This window comes from Camarhynchus parvulus, chromosome 5 (assembly GCF_901933205.1).
Source record: "Camarhynchus parvulus chromosome 5, STF_HiC, whole genome shotgun sequence".
Taxonomy (NCBI): domain Eukaryota; kingdom Metazoa; phylum Chordata; class Aves; order Passeriformes; family Thraupidae; genus Camarhynchus; species Camarhynchus parvulus.
The window spans coordinates 56108516-56132873 of record NC_044575.1 but is presented as its reverse complement, the minus strand read 5'-3'; the positions used below and the strand labels follow the sequence as shown (position 1 = coordinate 56132873).

Genomic DNA, 24358 nt, shown 5'->3' with positions numbered 1-24358 from the left:
GCAGTGCAGAAAAAGCCTAAAACTCTGTTTTCATCACACACACAGGGGCTGTTTGAATGGAAAACTTGAGCTGCTGATATTTCCGTGGAGATCAGCTTAGATCCATGATAACACTTCTCAAGGACATACGTTTTCAGTTTTCTTAGCTATTTTCTGCAACTCCCTAAATAAAAATATCTCTGCTCCAGATTCAGAAAGGTCACTGTCTTCAACCACAAATTTAATTAACAGCTTTCCCCTTCTACAGACTTTTTCATTCCCCTCTTTAGTTAATTTTAACCCGGTGTCCCACTTTAGGAGCCTGTATTTTCCACTTGAGGGAGTAGATACTCAAAGGAGTGGCCCCAGGGAAGCTCAGCTCGGTAAGTGATCACCAGTGGGAGCCAGGCTTATACACAGCATTACACCATGGAAAGCTTCCCATCTCCTGTTTCAGTCAAAATGTCTACAAAAACAATACTACTACTTTGCTAAATTCCTGCATTCTGCAGATGGGAAACTCAATTTCTACAGGGAAAGCCAGGCTGGTTTGGGGCAGCTCACGGTGCTCTGTCTTTTTGCTGCTGCTGCTAATTTTTGTGAGCACCATAGAATACAGTAGAAAATTGAAACTGTGTGAAAGATCAACAAATCAGTGTAGAATGTCACGCAGCAACATCTGTTAACTTGGCTCTATCTCATATCCTCCTGACCCCCTCCTTCCCAGGCACAAGTCTCCTGTTTTGTGAGAGCTCCGAGTGATAGGGACTTGGAGGGGAGGGGTGTGCAAATGTCTCACTGTTTCTCAGCACTCTGAAGGTCTTGCAAAAGTACCATCTGGAGTGAAAGCTTAACGTTTGTGTGTTTCTATCTTTTTAGTTATGAAACAAATGGGAATTTGCTGAATGAATTAATTGTATTGCTCTGTAAAAGTGTATCTTGAGAGCCGTTATGTATGGGAGCTTACAAAGTCTGTGGAGAGAAAGGAAAGTGGCTTCCCTTTCTAATTAGGACTTTCAGGAAATCATTGATTACAGAATCAAGTAGGGTTGTTCAGAGACATTTGTTTGATAGTACTTCAGATAAATGAAATTAGTGCCTAATAATAATTTTGCTAGTGACACTGGAAGCAGCTGTACTTTCTGATGGTTAGCTTGCCCTGAATAAAGCTTTTCCCCCCCTTCTTCTTGTCCAAACAATTATAACTGATGAAACATCACTTCAAATCTGTAGGTCCCAGTAAAAAAAAATCTAAATCATGAAGAAGTGAGTAGTATAGTGAACAGTGTGTTCTTAGAGGGAGGGTGTTTGTCTGGACCAAGTTATGCTTGTTCTTATACTGCATATAAAAAAAAGTCAAAACAAAACCTTGACCTTGATTATATGTAGAAATATTTTACTTTTTTTTTTTTTTCAACAGGGTCAGCATATTTCATTAGCTCCCATTCAAAAGTTAGAGGAAACTTTGTATGAATATCAGCCTCTGCAAGTGGAGACATGTGGACCACAAGTTCCAGAGCTTGAAATGTTGGGAAGGCTAGGGTAAGTAAATCAGTGCATTTTAAATCCCATATTATGGCGTTGTAGCTGGGATTGTTACCATCTTCAGATTGCCAGGGATCTTTTTTCCTTTCCTTTTTTTTTTTTTAAGGGATCTTAATGAAATATTAGACTTCCTGCCCAACCAACATTTTGTTTGGGTGGATAAGCTGAAATTTTTGGTCCTCTTGCCTTTATAGATCTATTGAGAGCTGGACTGGATTGCATTAGTGTTTTTAAGGTTGTCCTTGGCAGTCATAGTGAAGTAGCTGTTCATTTTCAGTTGCACGGTATTAAAAAATAAATAAATAAAAATCTGGGGCTTAATTTACCCAGCTGTAAGCCAGTAAAAATATTAAAGTTGGGCTGTTTGCCATGGAAAAGGGTAGATTTACTTGTCGGCTGCTGTCTACAGTCAAACTGTGTTTGTGAGAAATGAAGCACAGAGCTTAACTTTGTCAAAAAATATAATGCAGGGCTGGTCCAGCAGCTTGGCAGCATCGTGGTGTGCATCCATGTTTGAAAGAAAGGGGGTTTGGGAGCCTTCTGTGCCTGGGTAAGGGAGGTTAGGGAGCCCAGGAGTGATGTGTTGGTAGCTGAAATGCCACCTGAAAACTGGAGCTACTGGGGGAGTGTCACCCAGCTCATCATGGCCTGACCCTCAAGGTCATCAGCACTTCCAGTGCCTGGAAAACTGCAGGGCAGAATAAATGTGCAGGCTGGCAGGGCAAGAAAGAGTTTAAAAAGGAAGAGTTTACCCTTGGCTGTGCAATCTGGGAAAAATGAAGCCACAAAGTACTGAACAAAGTTGAGGCAATTTAGTGTGCAGTTTGGGACACCACTGAAATCCAAACAGGAATCCCATGTAGTTCACTGGCACAGGAGAAGTTGTATCTCATCCAGGAAATGACAGAGGTAGACAGACTTAGGAAGGTAAATAAGCAACCTAATGGTACTTCAGAAAACTGAAGTGAGAACTGACAGTGAAAACTGTCTGGAAGTGAGGCTGTCTCCATTTTTACTGTTTCTGTGCCCTCCTGATGCCTGTAATTTTTATTATCTTCTGGTTTAAAGGGTTTTGCTCTGTAAAGTGTTGGGCTGCACCAGAACTGGTGCCACTAAATGCAATGGACATGGATGGCTGTTTCTGATGGATTTGGACACCAGCATTCACGGGGCACAGGCAAAAGTATTAATTAGGGGTTTAAACTTGGGCAGAGCCTGGTTCAGCCTTCAGCACCTGTTTGGATGGAGCACAGCTGTGAGGGACCTCCAGTGTGAGAGGGGCTTGGAGGCCCCCTCAGCCTCATCTCAAACAAGAAAAAGATGCAGGGAGGATTCCTTTTTTCTGTGCCCCATGAATGCTGGTGTCCAAATCCATCAGGAACAGTCATCTATGTTCATTACATTTAGTGGCACCAGTTCTGGGGCAGCCCAACACTTTGCAGAGCAAATCCCTTTAAACCTTGCAGTTGTGTCTGTGTGGGTTTCAGAGTAGGGTTTGCTAACAATGCCACAGTCTGTCCTTGGAGACACTTTGAAAAGTGCCATTTTCCTCCTGTGAGCAGGAGCAGCCAGGCTTGTTGGGCTGAGCTCTGGAGGTGGTGATGGGGCTGAGGGAAGCAGGGTGGCTGTAGCAGCAAGGGGAGCTCACGGCTGGCTGGCTGGGTGGGTGGGTTGGTGGTGCCCACCAGAAGAGTTCCTCTGAGTCCTGAGGCTGTTTGCCATTCCAAAACAAATACATCAGTGCTGTGGGTTCCCAGCCAGCACAGCTCTAACCCTATTCCATGGGGTGTCTGAAATACCTTAAGGCGTGCAGGGCTGTTGGTTTATATATTTGTGTTTCTGTGTTTATAGGAACTCATGCGCATTTCCTGTTGGTGATGAATGCTTAACTAATGTGCCTCTGTCCCTGCTTTGGGGCTCTTCAGGCAGCTGCATGCAGCTGCCTGGGTGAGGCAGAAGAGCTGGGCACAATGTAAACCTCTCCAGCTAAAGATTTTTAGTTTCCTGTTCGTTTGCACTTACAAAAGGCCAGGCTGGATGGAGCTTTGAGCCACCTGGCCTAGTGGGTGGCATCCCTACCCATAGCAGGGGGGTTGGAACTACATGGTCTTTAAGGTCCCTTCCAACCCAAACCATTCTATGATTTTGAATGTGTTTATTTGTTTTTTTTTTTTTTTATTTTAGTTTCTCCCTCTTTTCATTTTCATGTTAATAACTTTGTATCCTGACATTTATTGCTGCTAAATAGTTCCCTCAAAAGTGCAGGCTGTTGTCTGAGTTTCTGGAGCCAGAGCTATTGCAAAGACAATTGTCAGCCTGGTGACTTTGAATTCACTTCAGATAGCACAATTTATTGACTATTTTTCTTAAAGATACATGTTTTAAGTCTTCAAAACACTCAACAGAATGAGTTTTTTGAATATTCCTTAGCATCTTACCTTCTGCAAGACCTGCTTTAGGTTTCAGCATTTTTTTTTCTTACTGAGTTGCTGTAATGAAGGACACAGCTGGCAAGAAGGTTTTAGCAAAGAGCAAGAAAAAGGGTGAATACTTACAGGGTCATGTAGAACATTTGTAAGGAATCTTTTATAATTAAAAAAAAAAGCTTTTTAAGATGACTTGTATTATTTGCTTATTAGGCTTTTCAAAAAACGTAATGAACTGACCATAAACTTGATTTTGCATTTTTCCACTGTTCTTCTTTGTGGAGTTTGCATATTTTGCAAAAAGGAAATTTATGTTCAAATTGTTCTTACAAATTTGTTTTCAGTTTCCCCTGGGGATGTAAATTTTCTTTTTTTTTTTAAGCACTGCAGAAAAGCATTAACGTCCTTGTGCATTTTTTTGTTAGGGTGTTGGAAATCTGAGAATAATAAAGATTTAGGATTTTATTTTTTTCCCCAGCACAAATGATTGATATAATATGTAGGGGTTTGTGTCCTTCAGCCCCCTATGAAGGTCACTTTGGTTGTTCAGACTCGAGGACCAGCCCATGCCTGTCTCAGCTGTCAGATGGAAACGTGACTTGGAAAAGGGGAGAGGATGCGTGAGAGCATCTCCCAAACATGTGGTGCTGCCCTTGGAGAAAAATGGGGTCTTGGATCACTGGAACATGCCCATCCTGGGGGTGGCTTCTGCAGCTGCCTGTCCCTCCATGATGACTTACAGCCCTGGCTCTGGGTGGCTTTGTCACTGCTCTGAATTACTGAAATGCACTGAGAAATTGTTTTGTGCACGGAGCTGAGGGCAACCTGCTGATGTGTTTGAGAGATCCCTGCCTTATCAAGGGCTCTGCTGGCACTTCTGCTGTCACCACAAACTCTTAGTTTGGATTGAAGTGGGAAGTGTCACCTTTTGGTTCAAATCTGTTGAATTGCCTTTTGGGGAGCAGAGGTTTGTGGCTGCAAGAGAACACGAAGAGCACTTGGGCACTTGCTTTACTTGGAGGTTTTCTTAGATGGGCAGGAAAGTCCTGTCTCTTTTCACTGTATTTTTTTTTCTTCCTGATGTTTTAGCTGAGCATGCTGAATTTGTGTGGTTGGAGGCCTGCATTTTTCTTACTGGAAAACAAAAGAAATGAAAAATATAACAAACTGACATTGCAAGTAGTGAAAGAATAACACAGAATGGGGGTGGAAAGTAGTGTGTTGCTTTAAAAATGTATGTTTGATGTGTAGTTTTGATTCTAAAGGAAAAACAAAACCAAAAAGCCCCTGAGGATCCAAATGATGTTTTTTTGGAGGTCCTGAAGAATGTAAAGACATTCCTGGCAGTAATTATAAGTCTGTCTAACAGGAGTGGCCACACAGCAGCCACCAAATTTTACAGCTGTGAAGAACCATACACAGGCTATTTAAAAATTGACTATAAATTGAAAATCTGCTTATGTGATTAGCATTTTGGGTAAAGATATGTAAACTTCATGATTCAAGGTTCAGAAACCTTGTAATCTAAAGTGGATCATACTCAACACAGTGCCAGTCATATCCTCACCATTCTCATAAAATTGAGGCAATTTACAAGTCAGGTTAAAAATTTCACTTTGCAGCAGACCTTGTAATCAAGTCAAGCCTGGTCTGCTTAAAATAAAATTGTGTTTGCCTACTTAGCTTTGGAGAGATCCAAGCTGAATATATATATGTGTGTATATAAAAAAATCTTTTTTTGGGGGGAAAAATGTGACTTCTCTTTGATCTATCAACTTGTTTTCATGTATAATCACATTGTTAGGAGCACCCTGGTTAATGTTTTGTTTAAATAAAATGCAGAAAAAGAAGTTTAATAGTGAACACTAATCTAATGAGGATAGGTAATATACTTTGATAAATTAAAAGTTAATCTAAACAGAACATCATTTTAAGAGCTGAGGGGGTAAGTACTGAAGCAGAGTGGGAGTGCTGTGAAAATCTCTCCATACAATGAACATGTTTTAGCCCACTGTGCTTTTTCTTATGAACAATTGGATTGATTCATTCCTTTTTTCCTAGTGTAGGACAGCTCAGGCATTTTAAATTTCGCATTAAGATGAGGTTGGGTTTCATATCTGTTAGAGCTTTGTTAGTGTTTAATTTTTAACCTTCACTTCAAGTGGAAAATTTCTGCATATTTCTTTGTTGTACAGTGTTGTAGTGTAATTTGAAACACATGTACAGTTCTGGCACTTAATCTAGAAATGACTCTTGTAACTTCTTTGCTGTCAGTCATTGTGATTTTTTTTTTTAAGTGAGGCAATAGTCAGGATGGTCTCCAAACTATTCTTACAGCATAGCTGAGCTGGTCTTTGGCTGGATTAGCTTCTGCTAGAACCCTGTCAGTGTCTGTGTAGGGTTGGAGGCAGTGAAATAACTGAGAATTGATTTTGAATGGGTGACAGGATCACTGGGCTTTAAAAGTCCATAGCAGGTGATTTTTCACATCTGCTCTGTCACTGGGGTATGCAGATATTTCTTGAATCTTGGAAAAGGAGAAAAGCCACAAATGAAGGGCTGATTTGATCTGCCTTGGCCCATTGGTTTTGAACACTGAATTCATTCTGCTCCTTTTAATGGAATCTAGTCTCTCAATAAGCTCAGTAGTCAGAGTCAAAAGATTGAGTAAGAGCAAGGGAAACTTGTCTTGCCTTGGAGGGCACATAGAGGGCTGCACTCCTTGCAGGAATGCTCTTGGCTACCAAGGCATATGGTCTGAATTTCCCAGTCTCCTGTTGCAGGGCCTGATCCTCAGCAGAGAGGTTTCTGTCTGCTGCAGAGTGTTTTGCGTTGGGTACCCAATGAATGAGAATTGGCAGGTAAGGAGTGATTATTGCTTTAAAGACTCAGCTACCTTTCCATACAGCCTTTTGTTGTTTGTTCATTATATCATAAATAATTGAATAAAAACCCATGACTGGCAAAACAAGTGCTGTGTGGGTGCCCTTTTTTGGAATCATAACCATGGCCCACTGTGCTGCCTCTTTCAGGGCAGGCAAGGGAACTGCCTGTAAACCATCTTGACCTGGTTTGATAAAGAAACTGTCTGGTATTGCTTTAGCATTCCACAGAAATCCTACAGCCTTCATTTTAGGATTTTTGGAAGGATGCAAATTTAATATAGGGGAGGTAGATTAGCACCAATTTTTCCAGCTGAATGGAAATCAAGGAGTGCAGCCTTTAGTAAGTCTGAAATCTTACTGTTTAAGGAATCAGCTTTCTGGCAAAAAAGTCTATGAACATTTCAAACGACACCCCATAGAATATGGTGTTCTGCATGGAACTCTTCTGTCAAGGTCATTAGCAATTGAATATATTAAAAGTGGACTGCTTATGAAATGGAGAGTTTTGCTTCCTGCCCGCCCACCTGTGGGTATAGTGTGGGTTCTGTAACTGTAAAAGGTCTCAGGAGGGTTATAAAAGCAGAGAATATGGAAAATATATAAAGAAACAAAGAAGGAAGCCTACATATACCACACAGTTTCTTATATGTGAAACTGGCTGTAGCTGTGTGTGTACCACTAAATTCACCTCAGAAGCTGGCCCTGACAGCAGAATGTCCATGCTGATTGTTTTTGTTGGCCTTTGGCTTCAAAATTAACTCATCGATCTAACACGAGTCTCTGTGCTCGGAATACCGGTCTGGTAATGTTTTTTTACTTTTTCATGCAATCATGGAAAAAATATGTTTCTGCTCGAAGCAGTTGTCAAACAAGCTTCTTTCATCGACAATCAGACACAGGGCAGCTGAGTAAGGCTGTTTAGTCTAGAATAAATACTCGTGAGATTACAAGGTCGCTGTAGGAAATGTAATTATACCATTCCTTCCAGAATAGTCTTTCTGTAGCGTGGGCTTGCTGAATACTAAATCATACATTCATTAAAATACTTAAATATGAAGAGGAAAAAAAAAAAAAAAAATCAGAGCCTTAATGAAATAGAGATTTGTCTGCAGACTGCTACGGGATCAAGCAGTAAATATTTAAAATTACTTCCAAAAATCAGGATGGTATTATTGAGAGTTTGTAGGAGGCAAACCCTGATTTGTCTCTGCAGGTTTGGAGGCAGTGCTGCTAAGTGGGCAGCTGAAAGGTGTCAGGCAAAGCTGTCTGCTGATGGATTATAATGTGTCAGGAGGCATCCAGCAATTGTGTGGGCCAAATGCCCTATTTTCTGTGCTCTTTGTGTCTCAGCAAATCAAAGCCTTGTTACTACCAGCCACTTAAAAAGACCTGATTGTCTGTGACGGTTCTTATCTGTTATTGAAAGCCCTTCTTTGCTTTCATCCTTCCCTCCATCCCCTGCATTGATATGGCTGTGGATGTCTGGTTCTCTTGTGACTCTGTATGTTCATAGGCTTTCCTCCTTAGCTGCTGTATTTTGGTGCAAGTTAGGTTTTAAGATTTCTGTTGCATCCCTGAAATGATGTGGTAAATTTGAGATCAGTGGTTTTTATGCTCAGTATTTTCCTTTTCTTTATATTTTTCCTTCCTTCTCCTGCACTCCATCATGTTGCCCTTTTTGAGTCTTTCTCTGGCTCCTCAGCCAGATGGATAATTGCACTGGGAATTGTGTGGTTGCCACAAGAAAAACAATATGTTTTGCACATGCAGGAGATCTGTCCTGATTATTTCTCACTTAACAACAGCAGGGCCTCAGTGTCCTCCAGTTTTTGTAGTTTTCCTGGGACAGAGCCCCCAAATGCTTTCTTTGAGCCCAGTGTTAGAGTACAGAGGCAGGGACACAGTGATGGGGAGCAAAGTCAGTCTGATGGGGCCTGTGGGAGCTCATGGAAATCCATTGCTGAGCTCCTCCTCTTCATCATCTGAGCATTGCTCCTGCTCTGTGCTTGGCTGTCAGGAGAGGTGGTACAACAAGGACTTGCTTTGGGGCAGTCTGGGAAAACCCTGGCATTATCTCCTGAAGGGTTTATTTGGATGCAATAATCTTAGACTAGTCTCAGATGTAGTTGAAGTGGAAAGGTGATGAGCATCCTATTTGAATTTGCTTTCTGAAGCATTTTCATTTGTAAAAAAATTCATTTGTAAAAATTCATCGCAATAGAAATTCAGAAAGGCAGTGTGGAAGGAAGGAGAGAGAATCTTCCTAAGTCGTTCAACACTGTTGTTTTGAGAAGGGGAGGGGGGGGTATGTAAAATAAAAACATTTAGCTAGAGACAGCCAGCAAAAAAAGACCCATAAAGAAAATAAAACCAGAAATTATGCATCATCTGACTCTGACACTGATAAATACAGTTGTAAAGCAGCATTCTGAGGAAAATTTTGTTCAGGTATCAAATGGCTGAAAAGGTGAGTTATGAGTTTCCTTAAATGGCAGAGGGAAGCACTGGGGGAGGATGTCTTGCTTGAAGCTTTCTGCAGCTTTTGAAGCAGTAGTTTGTGGTTCGTTAACCCCCTTCAGATGGCTTTGGTGAAGGAGTCTCTAATGCTTAAAGTCTCTCCAAACAGTGCTTAGTGGTAGCAGTGAGGGATCTCTTCCTGGAGGAGCAGGTCAGTTGTCAAAATCGGTAATTCCAGTGATAAATTTCATCCTATGGATGGATGTAACTGCTCTCAATCTGATAATGATGGACGACAAGATTTTTAAGGGTTGGGCTGGCAGTCTCTGTTTTTCTTATTTTGATACTGACCCTGTGGTCCCTCAGATGAGATCACACTGGAGGGAAAAGTGGAGCCAGAGAACTTTTCCTAAGAGTTAATGGTATCCCATCACAGGTGTGTTCTTCTTTATCTTTCCCAGTTTCCTTAATTAAAAAAACCCCAAAACCATCCAAATCTTCCACACCCATAAGAATTGGTGTTTCTGGCTCCTTCAATTCCAGCAGTTTGTGCATCTCTCCCTGTGGCTGTCACACCTGGAGGAACAGCAGAGATTTTAGGGGTAGCTGGGGCCAGAGCTGCTGCATGGAAGTGGTTGGATATGGAAGGGGGACCCTAAAAAGTTCCTTAACTGAAGCTCTTTGGATCTTTGAAATTGGAAGATGTCCAAGGACAGGTTAAAGGTTATTATCTCAGGTGCCTTTTGAAGTAAGAAACTCATGTATTTTGGGTCAAGGGGGCAAAGTACATAATATGAGTTTTCCTATCATGTATTACAGCTATTTCTGATTTTTTTTTGTTAGTGGTGCTGCTTAGAGGGGGTTGAGGAATTAAAATGGTTGGCTGGAGATTATGTACACACATTTAGGAACCAATTTCATGGCTTTGGTTTTAAAGCCTTGCTAGTAGTTATTTGAAAACTGTTCTAGGTAAACAAGACATGCAGTGCCAGGCTTCCAGAAAGAATTGAGTTGCTCACTTCTCCCTCTTCCAAACTGAAGCATTTGAGTCAGGCTGTGTTTCTAATAACAAAGCAGAGGTTTGAACATAATGGGACTTCACAGCTGAACTATTGCTCAGGCTTGAAGGTAACACCACCGTATTTTTGTTTCTTTAACTGGTATTAAACGTAAAAACATAAATCCTTTTCAGTGGGAGAGGAGAAGGGGAGATGGTTTTCATTTGGCATAATTTCCTGTGAGACGTGGTTCTAAACAAGGCCCATATTTACACAAGACAATACAGTTTTACATGTACTGGTATATCCAGCACGTTTTAAAATTGTTTAGCCAGCCCCAGGTATTAAATACCTTCACAATAAATGTGTTTAATAAAAGTAGATGAAGTTTGAAATAATTTTTTAATAATTTTACAGTAGAAACACCAGTTAAATCAACCCCACTGCAGTAATAAATGTCACAAAAACAATCAATTATAGTTGCTTGCCACTGCAAAATCAATTGTGTAACTGTTCTTCTAAAACTGACTTTTACATTACTAAATCCTAAACACTACACTTCTGTAACTTGTCAGAATCAGGTTTTGGTTAATAGATATTTTCAGTGATGTAATGGGAACTTCTGGCATGGAGTCAGAATATAATGGACTGTGATTAATGTTTTAATAAGCACTTTTCTTCTACTTATGATGCAGCAGTGAAATGGTTTCCTGCTCAGATTGATAGAAAAGCAGGTGTGCATTCATACTTTTTTCTTTCAGTAAGAATAAGTTTTTCAATGCTTCTGCTTGAAAACATTTAATGTTTTTCCTCGAGTCAAACGCTGCTGATTTGGGGGTTTCAGTTTGTTTGTTTTAAATCCAGCTATTGCTGATATTTGTCAGCTGAAAGTGGAGGGTGCCATGGAAACCTTTTCAGTACTTAAAGTAATTACTTTATAAAAAAGGAAACTCATTAGTTTAAAAAATAGTTTTGATATATTGACATTTTCTTCAGTGGAAGGATTTGTTTAAAATAGTGTTGGAGTAATTTGAAAGTGTGCAAGAACACATACAGTGTTGAAAATATTAGCAGGTTAGATTTATTATGGAGGTTGATGTAATACACTTGCTACACCATGCTGGGTTACTTTCGTCCGGGACATGGTTGTGTTATTGTGTTTTAAATATTTATTTTAAAAAAATTAATAAATAAAAAGGTCTTTTAGTCACTGCTTTTAATGACCCATCAATCCAGATTTTTTACAGGTATAGCTTTTTTGCTTAGAGATCAAGTCAGGTCTTGTCCTGGTGGTGTTTTCTTCAGACTTTAACGTCCTAATGATAGCTGGTGATGGTTGTGCACTTGGTCTCCACTCTTCTGCAGAAGATTATATATGCATAGAAAAATTTTATATATATATATATAACCACAGAGCATGAGGACTGCCTTCTGTGGAAAACAAATTCATATATTTTCTTTCCTTCTCCTCTGTCCTTGTCAACTCGATAGGAACAATGGATATACCTGTGATGAGGAGAGAGAAGGGGGTGAAACCTGTAGAAAGAGGGAGTCCAATGTCTTGCTGGCATCATTCCAGTAGCCTGGATTCCAGGCCCTGCTGCTCTCCCCCTCTGAGAGCTGGGTGAGCCTTTCTGGAAGGATGGAAAAGGTGCTGAGGTCCTGGCTCCAGTGCAGGCGCTTTTCTCTCATGTCCGGAATCTGTCGACGTTAATTGAGATTCAAGATAAGAGTTTCTCCATCCCTTTGTTCTTTCCCCTAAACCTGGAATCTTACTGACTCCTCTGTTCTCAGGAGCATCGACCCATGCTTTAGTTTTTCCATCAACTTTGGAAAAAATGCAGATATCAGCATACTTGTGTTTTTAATATTTATTGAGAATTTACCAAGCAGCCTCTATACCTTGGGTTTGTGCCAACTCTCTCTACTGGGGTAGTGTCTGCCTTGCACAGAGAAGGTTACTTATGGTTTCCTTTATTTGCTACTGCTGCATTTGTCTAGTTCTCCCTTAAAAAGCCAGCAGGAGGTGAGTGCTGGCTGCTATCTTTATTTTCTGACTCTCTTCCAGAATTCATGAGGAAATGCTCCTGAATAAAGCCAAAAAAATTCTACACCTCTTCTCCCCTTCCTGTCATTAGAAGGTTGTCTCTCTCTTCCCCCTCTTTTCACATTTAGGCCCTGATGGATTGGGCAGATTTCTTGCTCTGTGGTCATTGATTCTACTAATTGTCAAGAGCTATTCCAGAAATGAGAGAGAGATTTTGTGCTCTGAGGCCATCTCAAAACTTGGAAGCATAAAGGCTCTGCTGTTCCAAACTCTCTTCAGCACACAGTTAATTTTGGAATGAAAAGTCCCACAGATATAGAGTCTGCAAACAATCTGAAATAAGGGAACCATGTCTTGCCTTTTTATTTTTTCCCTTGTTCCATGATGTAGGTGCATCCTGCTCTTTTTCTCCTCCAGAAGCAAGGCAAGTATTGTTGTGAAGGTGTGAATGCAATAGGGATTTTGCTTTCAGGAGTCTGCTGTGACTGAGCAGTTTGGGCCATAGGATCCCTCTTGATCTTTTGGCTTTTGTCTAAGAGCAGTCACTGAAATTATTATTTTTGTATTTTGCATTTATTAGCTCTCTTTTTTGCTCACCCAGAAGTGCTCTGTAGATTTTTTGGGTCTGCTGTATTTACTCAATTTATCCAGACTTGGAAGAGCTTGGACTAGCAGAAGGACACACAAAATTGGTGTTGTCCAGGTCTACAAACACCTGAGCAATTGTCAGTGTCACAACAGATCCTGGAGGTGACAGCAGGGATAGCTCAGTGCAGCTCCCAACTCACCATTTTCACCAGTTCTCCCAGTTAACACCTCCAGCCTCCTTCCCTGCCTTCTCCAAAGAGCTGTAGGAAGTTCATATGTTCCTTGACTTCTTTTTGGCTCTGGTGTCAAAACACAAATCTGAAAAATTCCCATTGAGCTTGTTTGGGTGCTGAGCGTGGTGGGTTTAAAAAGAAATAAAAGCTCCACTCAGGTCCAGTTCTACTCCCAGCCTTGGCAGAGGAATTTCTAGTGGCTTCAGTGGGAACAGGATTAGACCTTACAGAAGTGCCTTTAATGTTCCTCCCTGGGGCTGTCTGGATGGATACTTTCTTTGCAGCACAGAGGATGAAGTGTGTGTGCTCACAGGGCTCAGGGATGTTTGCAAATGGAGCAAAGGAATGCAGCTATCTGCAGGACAGAGGGTGGGCAGAGGAGCCTTATGCTGGTGCTGCAGGCTCTTCATCCCCCAGTTCGCAGAGATTTGGCTTTTCTGGGAGCTGTTGGCTGCTAGTTGATTTTCCTGTATTTCAAAACAAATGCTGAAAACTTGCCTGGAGCTCTCTGCTCAGATCAGCTGCCCATGTGTACTACAGCAGCAGGTTTTACAGGCTGTCTGCCCTGGCAATTGAAGACCAGGAAAAGAAAATCAATGTATTTTCTTTTAATGCTATTTTTATCTCCTTAGAAAAAGACTATGAATGGGGCTAGCCAATAGATGAGATTTCAATGCTCATGTACGGGTCCATTTCATGCCTTCCTCATGCACATCTGCATTGTTTCTTTTTGTGGTGTTTTTTTTTCTTTTTTCTTTCTTTCTCCCATTGGTGCTTTGGTTCATTATCTGAAAAATGGAAATATCTGATTTGACATATCAGCATTAGGTTCTGGGAAGTCCTTGCTACTTCCAGTAGAGAGAACTACACAAACTGGGCTGGCTGGGTGGAGGTGATACTAAGGCTCCTGGTGTCTGCAAAGAGCAGTGCATCCTCTATTTTGGGCTGCTTTGAAGGATGTTATTTGCAACAAATCCCAGAGTTTCTGTTGACTCATGACTTATATTTTGGTTTTATTCAGCATTTTTTTTTGTCCTTTGAGGGCTCCAGCAGCTGAACCAGCATCGTCTTACCACACGGCAGTTTCAGCTGAGGCTGGTGTTTGAAATGGCAACACTGCTAAATGCTTGTGCCTTGTTTTTAGAACATCATTTCTGCTGCCAGTTTCCTTGAGAAAGCAAAAACAATACAAAAAGCAAAAAGTACAAATAAAGGAGAGGCTTTAAAATACTTCTGATGTAAAAAAAAACCAACAAAAAACCATGCTAAATTTAGCAGGATTTCTTGAAAGGAAAGTGACATCTAAATAAGCATGCATGTTCCTGGATTCCCTTCACCTTTTCTCCAGCCTGTACATAAACTCATTGATTAAATTCTCTCTTAACGAGCTGTTTCCAAAAATTTTGCATTTCCTCTGATAAAAGGCTTGGGTGCTTCTAGAAGAATAGCTGCCACATGGTGAGGGTAGATACAGGGGAGGCTGAGAGTTCCCCAAAACTCTTCTTTCTGACAAAGTGGTGAAGGAACTGCAGTGGTACCATTAATTTTCCCAGGGAGAGGGTAGGATTTAGGGTGCCAGGAGTAACTGCTTTGAGGGGATGATCTGTGTGCCCAGGAAAGCTGTAGTTTCTGCTGCAATGATTTTATTAATACATACGTTTGTGTATGCAGATATTGTTATGGATCATTTTACATTTACAATGTGATAACTCCTTGCTGTTATTGCTGGTGTATTATTAGGTGTTCTGTAGGTCTGCAGTGCAGTGATTTTTTTTTCAGCAAGTACAGCTGAAGCTCAGTGTTTTGCCCCAGAAAAGAGAAGGTAACACTCAGAGAACTCATTGCAGAAAACCAGGGTGAATTCTGAATTCCCCTACTCGACGCTATTTTGTGTCTGTACCCACCTCCTTACCTCCAGAAGAAACCAGAGCTCAAGTTTTATAAGTCAGGCACCATTATCTATGTTGTTTCCAGTATTAATTAATTTGTGGTGCTGTGTTTGTGTGACCTGTTCTTAGCTCCTGGCTATGTGACCTTTGCTGTTAAGCTGTCTCTAGCTGGAAAAAGTCCTCGTTAGTAATTAATTTGAATCATTTATCCATTTCCCCACCCTCCTCAGATTTTTTGACAGATGTACATTCTGCACTGGGTGACTTTTATATTTTCTTTCAAATGGTAGATGAAACTTGTTGAGAATCACTAGGATAAAATGAGATCCCTGCAGGGAAAATACCTCTTTGGATGATGAATCCCCATTTGCACTTACTTAAGATCTATCAGTGTAAATCATGCTTAATTTTTTTTTTTTGCATAGCACCTATGAAAACTAAATAGAATATGGTACTCTAAAAATTAATTACTGCCTTTTTATTGTAAAGCTAAAGGTGAGCTTGCACTTTTCATTGGGATGTGTCACTGGGGGGTGTGTTAGTTCTTGGGGTGAAGAAATTTGAGATCAAATATTGCTTCAATCCATAGGTCAGTGTAGAATATTTTCAGTGGCAGTGCATTAAATGGACAGGGCACACAGTGGAAACTTTTGTGCTCCAAGGGGTTGAGGGATAATAGTTCTGATGCAGGAGGACAGCTAACTCAGAAAGATGACCACAGGACTCCTCTGGAAACATTACCAGATTATTTTCCTTTAAAAACTGAATGTTTTCTGTACAGAAAATGAGGAGTTTGCATTGATACAGATTTAACCTCCATAGAGAGTTACAGGAAAATCCTACAAAACCTGTGCTAAAGTTTGTGTGTGGGGCTGTGTTTGAGATGGCTTTTAGGGCAGCCCAGGCTCTCGTGTGCTTCAGCCTGTGCTGCAGTAGCACAGAGGTGGTCTGGGAAGAGCCAGCTCTGCTTCCCCTGTGGTTTTTGCTCTTCCATGGCTCCAACTGGTAGAACCTTTGTAGTACAAGAAGTTCTCACTCACAAAGGGCATCAGGTTAGCCGTTAGTAGATTTATGTGCCATAATATTATTGAAGCCTTTGAAAACCTGCCCGGCGCTGGCGAGGCAGATAATGCAGTGCTTGTATGGGGCTACTTCAAAGTGAGCTCAGTGGAGTGCTGGCCCTGCTGCTGAGAGATCAATACAGTCCTGTGCTCCCTCTCTTCAATCACATCAACAGCCTGTCAGAGGTGATGCACTGCTCCACCAGCTCAATACAAACAGCAGCTTGATTCTGGTAGGAAAGAGATTTTATTGGACCAAACCCCCTTTCTAACAGTGTCAGAGTCCCTTTGGTGTTTCACTCCAGAACAGGCTTGTGCCCAAAGAGAAGTGGCATTTTCATCTGTAATGTGCTCTTCATTGCTGCTCTGGGATATAAAATCTGTGGAGTGCAGGTCCACAGAGACCTGTCAGGGTCTCTCGCTGGTCACAGTGACCACAAGAAATGTTAGAAAGTCTCTTTTCCCAGCCCAATGCTTGAAGAAGGAGTCAGAGCTCTTCAGTTCTCGGTTTCAAGGTTGTTTATTGTATCTTATCTATAAAATTCTTTCTCCTGGTCCGCTCAGCAGGACAGTCCAGGCACTCTGCTCACCCCCAGGGCAGTGTTATGTCTTTATATACTAAAAACTACGTGTGCATTATTTACAATAACTTCCAATACCTATCAGCTATGTTAGACAGTGAGCTTCTACTCTAAACCAGTCTGTAAGTGCCACCATCACAGCAGAAGATGGAGGCCAAGAAAAAGAAGGAGAAAGGCTGGACATGCCCAGATCCCTCCTTCTTGCTCCCCTGAATCCCCATTCTAAAAACCCCAAAATCTACTTTTTCACCCTGTGATAAATTCACTATCATTCTACTAAAGCTGTCATGGCTTGCAGATCTTCGTCTAAGGTTGGTAACTTGCTCCACGGGTCATAATCAAACCCACAGGCATTTTGGGCTCTGTGCCAGGGTCTCTGAGCCCCCTGGCAGGGGTCTTGGCTGCTCAGGACAGCCAGAGGGATGTCCTGGGTCCTGATGTGGACCTTGGTGTTGTTTCTCAGTTATGCATGCAGTGAGTGCTCCCAGTCCCTGGCTGCCACCTGGGAGAGCTGCATTACTGGTCTGGCTGCTTTTAAGAGCTGATTACGAGGAGAGGCATTTCAGTAGAGAAGTGTTTTCATTCCTGCTTTACCCACCATGCTGCTTTGTTTTCATGTTTTAACTGGAGAACTGCATTAAGCACGTTGTGTGTGTTACCCTTCTCTCCTCTGCTGCCTTTAATTATGAGGTTTATACATTGATGTACAGCAAATATTAAATTGGAGCTAATGGGAGGTGGGTTTGGGCCTGAGCTATAATGCCTATAAAATGTGATGAGAGCTGGCAATTGACTTATGATGCCAAAGAGTGGCATGACATGCAATCTAGTGACATCACATTGAATGGTGTTTCACAGAGCACTAATATTTTATGTAGCTTTAAGATAAAAGCTTGGTTATAGCACTCAATGCATAAACATGCATATACCTGTTTATGGCTGTATGTTAAAGCAGTGGCCCACACTGTTTCTTGCATTCCTTGTTACAGCAAGGAGATTATATATCTTAATAGTACAAGAAATTAAGCAGTTCAAGAGCACAGAGCAGGAAAAAGACCTACTTTAATTTTCTACAGATGTTTCTGGTGATTGAAGACTAAAGGAGTTTCATAATGAAATAGCAAATTGCATGAAAGAGGTTAAACTTCAGTACAAAGTTAGGCTGTATTTTAATATTCCAGGGGAGTGTATACTAATAGAATAATCACTCACCTCCTGTCTTGCAGCTTTTGACTTGACATAGCCATGGAACTTCCCTTTAAAGCACAGTAATTTCTATATAAGCTGTTTGATCTGTCAAGTAGGTGTAGGAGCTTGTGTCAGACTTGAAGAAGGGAGCTGATTCAGCTCTGACAGATGATTCAAATGCAGTGAAGTTAATTGACTTTGCCAGGGGAGAAAATTCTTCCTCCCAATTATGTCAAATGCCAGACAACTTTCCAGAGGTGTGGAGAGAAACATGCCTAAAGGACAATACTGACACTGCTTTTCTAGTAGCTGCTTGCTCTGCTTTATTTTTATTTTTAACTTTTTTATTATTTAAGCTTTCAAGGATAAAACAATAAAATCCACTAGCTCAACTACCTCTGTGTTTGAGGATTCTCAGAGCTCATAAATCCATTGCCCCTCTGTGGTCCTCAGGATTTTCTGCCTGGTTTTGTGAAGATAAAAACTTGTGAAGCAGGGAAGTCCTGGGCTTCTTATTTTTCTGCCAGTGTTAGGTGTTCAGCTTCTTTGGCTTCTTATTGGCATAATTTAAACTCTGTCAGAATCAACAGGTTTCTGTCACATTCTAAGATTTTAGTATTTGGAAGGCTGAGGAGAGGACTGGGCTTTTGACTTAATTTGCTGCTCCCCTGTCAGACCTATAGCCTGTCTCATATAGGAACCTCTGCAGTTCAAGCACCACATGATTCTTTTACAGAAATTTCCTGTCAGTGGAGAAGGAGCCAGCAAGGCTGTCATGGTAGGGCTTATTGCTTGGAGGAATAAAATTCCCCTTTTCTCCATCCTGACACCTTTTCTCCTCTCAGCCTCATTTTTGTTTGCAGTTCATGGATTTTTCCACTGCCCCTCATGATAAGTGTTACTGCCAAGAGATGATAAATAAAATAAATAATAAAAAGGGATTGATGTAGACAACTTTTAATTCTCTGTCACCTTCTTGTGAGGTTGTGATGGACAGCACAGCACTGGTGGGCAGGTGCACAACCCTTCAGTTTTGTTTCACAGTGAAGGTAGAATCAGTTCAAATGTCCTTTTGTTTTGTGGCCTAAATCTAATATATATAACTGGCCTTCTTGTTCAGTAACTGCTACAGATCTTTTAAGCATATATTGGTAAATCTGACAGTATTTATACTTTATGTGGCTGGGGTTTTTGGTTGTTTATTGCTGGGTTTTGCCTTACAGAAGTGCCTCGGAACATAATTGCAAGTCAGACACTGCACAACAGGTCGGAGGTGTGTGGAACAGTCCATACCTCAAGTGGAGGATGCCATCTTTAAAAGGAAAAAAAGTTAAATAACATGCAGTGGTAGCAAACCATCTCCCCTTTATTCCTCCTGCACTTGACTCTCTTCCTGCTAAATGTGGCAATACTGTCAAAACTTCTCATTCTTTTGGCTTCTCCCTGTCAGTTTAACTGTTCCAGACCTTTCAGTAGCCAAGAAATCCGTTCTGTTTGTGGGTTCCAAATTTTTACTCATCCTTGCATCTGGTTTTGTTGCCTTAAACCCCAGATAGTTTCAGATTGACACAATATTGATCACAGTTGCATTTGGTTAAATTTGAGGTTAGTTTACATGAGTCACTGATGAAATTCCATGTGACACTTTTTTGGACATCGGGAATTCATTATCTTTAAAATTATTTTTTGAGAAACTTTATTCAGCCACTAAATATATTTTTATTAAAACAAGCCCTTAGTGTGCATAATTGAGATTTGGAATCATGATGTTTGTTTTTTCACATTTCTTGGAGTGTGCTTTCAGTTTAGCTAAACTAAACTGCATTCTATTTAGGGCATAATTTTAAGAATATTTTTGTAATTCTGGCAGCAAATGCTGTGACATTATAATTATGCCATAAGCATTCAGTGTTTATCCATCATAAACTGGCTGTAATCCCAGTTCTGGAAAACAGCTTTCTTGTTGCTCTGGATTCTTCAAGTGAAGGGGCATTTTTGTCTGCAGAAATGATTTTTTAAGGAAATCTACCATTTGGGTTAGTTACATACTAAAGCAGCTCAGAAAGAGAAATCTGTCTCCCCCTCTAAGGTCATAAATGATTTTTGATGTTTTCTTGAAAGAAGTTCACTTTTAAGGACAAGTTGAATACTTGAACAGCAGATACTGAATACTGTTCAGAAACAGACTCAATTCTTGGATATATTAAAATATTGCACTCATTGAAGCGCCTAAATTTAAAAAAGGGAACTGATTAAACCAATACCATCTAATGTTCTTAACAGAGCTGTTAATTTGTGGGTTTGAAAGCCAAGCAGGACACAGTGGTTCCCCCCAGGAGTCAATACTGGGAGCAGCACCCTGTTCTCTCCTGTCTGGCTGTGACCTGCTCCCTCAGCAGCCTTGCAGGTGATGCAGAGCCCAGAGCTTGCACCAGCTGCTTGTGCTGCCCTTCAGAGGCACCTGGAGGCTGGAGAAATGTGCCACAGCAATCTCAGAGAAATGCAGGGTGCTGCACCTGGGCTGGGACAGCCCCCTGAGGCAGCAGGGGCTGGGAGAGCAGCTCTGTGGGGAAGGGGCTGGAGCAGCCCATGGGGACCAGGAGGCAGCAGCCTGTCCTTGTGGGGGAGAAAAGCCACAAGGGCTGTGCCAGGCAGGGTCACCAGGAGCTCAGGGGAGGGAGTGATGCTTTCCCTCTGCTCAGAACTGGTGAGGGACACATCTGGGATGCTGGGTCCTGTCCTGGCATCCCCGGTGCCAGACATGACGTGCTGGAGCAAGTAGGGATTGGTGATGCCTCAGGTTTTAGCTTTTCTATTTTTCAGATTCTGTGCTGATTTAGGTTGTAGTTCTGAGCTTCTTATTCAGGGTAGTAAGCTCTCTTCACAGAGTAGGGAGACAAAACAATTCCTTCTCTAGCTGGGGACCAAGGGCAAATGATCCAAATCTCAGGCCCAAGAGCACAAACAATGTGGACTGAAGAGAGAAAAACAAGAAGGATGGGACTTCATCAGCTAAAGCTGTAACTGGACAATTAACTCCAATATGCAAATGGAGCAGAACTTATAAAAGTGAGAGACCCCGTGTTTGGTTGTCCATTTTGTGACCATTTTGGTTCATCTTGGGTGCAGCCCTGGCTGGGCTCTTGTGCTGCCCAAGGTAGATCCATTGAGGCCTTTTAATAAATCCCTGAGGCCTTTTAATAAATCCCTACTTTATTGTTTAGCTCTGTCTAGCCTCTGTTCTAGGTCAGCCTCCTCAAGGCTTCATCAGTTCAGTATCTGTTGTGTGAGGTGAAACTGAGGGAACCTTCAACCTGGAGAAGAAAAGGCTTGGAAGAACCTTTTTGGTGTGTGTGAATACCTGATGGAGGGCAGGGAGGGAAGGGGACAGAGCCAGGTGCTCCTCAGTGATCCCAGTGAGAGGTCAAGGTGTCATGGACACAAATGGAAATACATGGAATTCCACTGGAATGCATTTACTGCAAAGGAGGTTGAACACTGGGACAGGTTATCCCGGTAGTTTTTGGAATGTTCCTCCTTGCAGATACTAAAAGTTGACTGGACACAGCCCTGGGCAACCTGCCTGAGCTGACCTGCTGAGCAGGGAGGCTGCACCAAGTGGGCTCCCTGTGTCCCTTCCAGCCTCAGCCTTCTCAGTGTCACTGTCCTGCTCTGATTGCATGGCAAGGTGAGAAGATTTCACCAAATAATCTCAGCAACAAGATATATAAAATGATATTTTAAAATAAAGAGATTATTTCTTTCAAATTGATCACTTCTAGAGCAGAACCCACTAGAAGTGTCTTTTTTGTCTGCAGGCTGCCTTCATCATCTTAGTTCCTTGTCTCAGAGGTTGCTCCACCAGTTTCTAAAGTGGGATGTTGGATGCTGAGGCTGGAGTTGCCATCAGGTGTGGGCTTGGTAGCATGAAATCAGTGGAGCTGCCTTGGTGTGAGACATGATGAGTGGTACAGCTGTGTCACCCTGAGATTTCAGAGGTGATCAAGTGTTAAACTGCCTTTCTGTTCCTGCATCTCCCTGCCAGTTGTGTTCTTTCACCACTGAGTTTAATCTCTGCAGGAAAAAACACTGAAGTACAAAGGTGCATCTGCTTATAAAAGAGGAGCAAATTGTCAGTGTCCTGCTGCTCCCACTGGAATGCTCAGGCTGCCATGCACTCCCTTTTCTGCTTCTGGAAAGGGATGGCTGGGGTGGAGGGAGTGTGAATCTCACCCAGCTTTCCTTAGCTGTACTGTTAAACACCTTTCTCTAGCTCTTACTCAGGGTGTGATACTGAGCTTGCATAATGCCAACCAGATAAAAATTCAATTGTCTGTAGCAAACACAGCAAATAGCATCACTTTGTTGTAGCAAAGAGCAAAGTGTTTGTCATGCCTTTGATCTCTAAAGTGCTCTGATGTGGTGAGGTCATGTTGAGGAAGCACTAACAGGCCTTTCCTTGAATTTTGTATGTAAAAGGGAGAAGAGAAAATGGAATTGAATGTGTGCTTATTGTGATAATTAATTTCAATCAACAATTAGCTTGCTTTTCAAAGTTCTTGCACAGGACTTGGTATTGGAATGGGACATTGGCAAATGACTTTATTAGTTTTCATTGAAAATTAATATGTCTGTCAGCTTTTCAGTGCAGGGCTCGTTTTGCTCTTCAGATCAGTAAGACTGCTGGCTTCCCTTTCAAAACTAATTTTCTTTATTGGTAGATTTGCTTATGTGTCTTTAATCCTTCCAGTTACTGCTTTAGAAGATGTGGGAAGGGGAAGAACACTTGGTCCCTGAAGGTTGCTGTGAGCCAGCCACTGCTGGTATGAATGAAATATTTTCATACAGCATAAAACTTTATCTCAAAGAAAGTCTTGAGAAGTTAAAATCGTGGTAAATGTTCTCTAGACTAACTCTTGCAGGGGCTAAATAGCCTGGCCTTGCTCCAGGAAGGCACTTAACAATGTGCTTAACTTTAAGCACATTGAATATTCTTCCTGGCATGAGTGAAAAATCAATGAGGCTGCTCACATGCTTAAAATAAGACATGTGCTTAAGTGTCTTTCTGGACCTCAGCCAGAGCATTCAGCCTGTGAGATGAGCTGAATTCTAACTGTGGGCAAAAGGCAGTAGTGTTTCATTTTGCTTGTCTTGTGCCTTTCTGAAGAATGCATTGATATTGTCTGTGTTTATTTTAATTGGCCTCCATTTCCCATCTAAGCCCTACCAACTCCAAGGCTCTGGGAGTAAAATAGATGTGCAACTTAGGGCTGTCAAACAGCTTGTCAGGGGTAGTACTTAGACTGTATATATTGCTCTAGAGCAGGAACTGAACTTCAGAAAAGCTGGGAAAAGATGAGGTGAAACATGATTGTTTTCTTTGGTAGCCAGGGTTTTAATATGGAGAGAAAATGAAGAGGAGAGAAGAGAAGGGCTGGTGACACGTCACACCTTTTCAGTTAACATAGTTGCTTCTTAGGAAACATTAAAGAATGCAGACAGATGCATTAATAATCTGCTGGCAGTGGCTGTAGCCTTGGCAAGTCAGCTTTCCTACCTACTATTGATTTTTCTGACTCTCAGGCAGCAATTTGCAATGGGTGGCGTGATCCTTACCCTCAAAATGGGCAGGGAGAGGAGTTGTCACAGCCAAAATAATTTTTGCTTTCTAACCAACCCCTCCTGTTTCTTCAACAGCATCTTTTCCTGCTTAGATGACAATTTCCACTGCTGACAACTGCCAATGATAAAATATACTATATTTAAACACAAACAGGCTCCATGGCTAAAGGTGCAAAATAACCCTGCAGGATGCACTGAGCTCTGTGCTGGCGCCAGCCACCCCTGGGGAAGCACCCCTCAAGTGCTCTGGGTCTGGGGTGTTACTGCTTGGAAGTGGAAAAGCAGTGCAGCCATGGGCATCTCAGAGAAATCTTTGCTGTCAACTCAAACTTACACATCTGAGGAAGCAAAAATGTCATTCTGCCCCTGCTGCCTTTTGTTTTTCAGCATTTAGGCAGTGCTTGGCTTTTGCTTTCCCTCTCTGTGTTTGCAACTTCCCCCTAACATCACCAGGGCAGGGGGTGGATTTGATTTATAGAGGTTCAGAGAGAAACTTGGAGCAGTTGGAAAGAGAGTGGCCAGAATAAAGGAAAATGGAGCCTAGGTGTTTTTTAAAGGCTTAAATATGTAAACCTAGAAACAAGCAGTTGAATTTTGTATGTAGTTACAAAATGCACCTCCATGAGGGAGCAGCTGCCATTTTTAGCAGATCTTTTCCCACATTGAGTCTTGAGCGGTTTTGAATGAGTTCGTTTGTAGGTTGTTGTTTTTCCTTTCAGCTGCAGAAATTTGTTTGCAGAAGTGTTTAGCACTGCAGGCTGGGTTTCAAGTTTGCTTCAAGTTAACTCACAGTGTGTGTTTTTATTGTGTACTTGTCCTAGTGGCCATTTATTTCTTTAAACAGTGAATTTCTTTTTAA

The 24358-nt window shown here is 41.6% G+C and overlaps 1 protein-coding gene across 1 annotated transcript in view; it reads left to right on the top strand.

Annotated features, from left to right (window-relative positions):
• MNAT1 (MNAT1 component of CDK activating kinase) overlaps positions 1-24358 on the top strand; it is a 119410-nt gene that overhangs the window by 81462 nt on the left and 13590 nt on the right. Inside the window, exon 7 of the mRNA XM_030948553.1 lies at positions 1400-1521. Coding sequence (XP_030804413.1) covers positions 1400-1521 — 122 coding nt within the window. The remainder of the gene's footprint in view (positions 1-1399; positions 1522-24358) is intronic.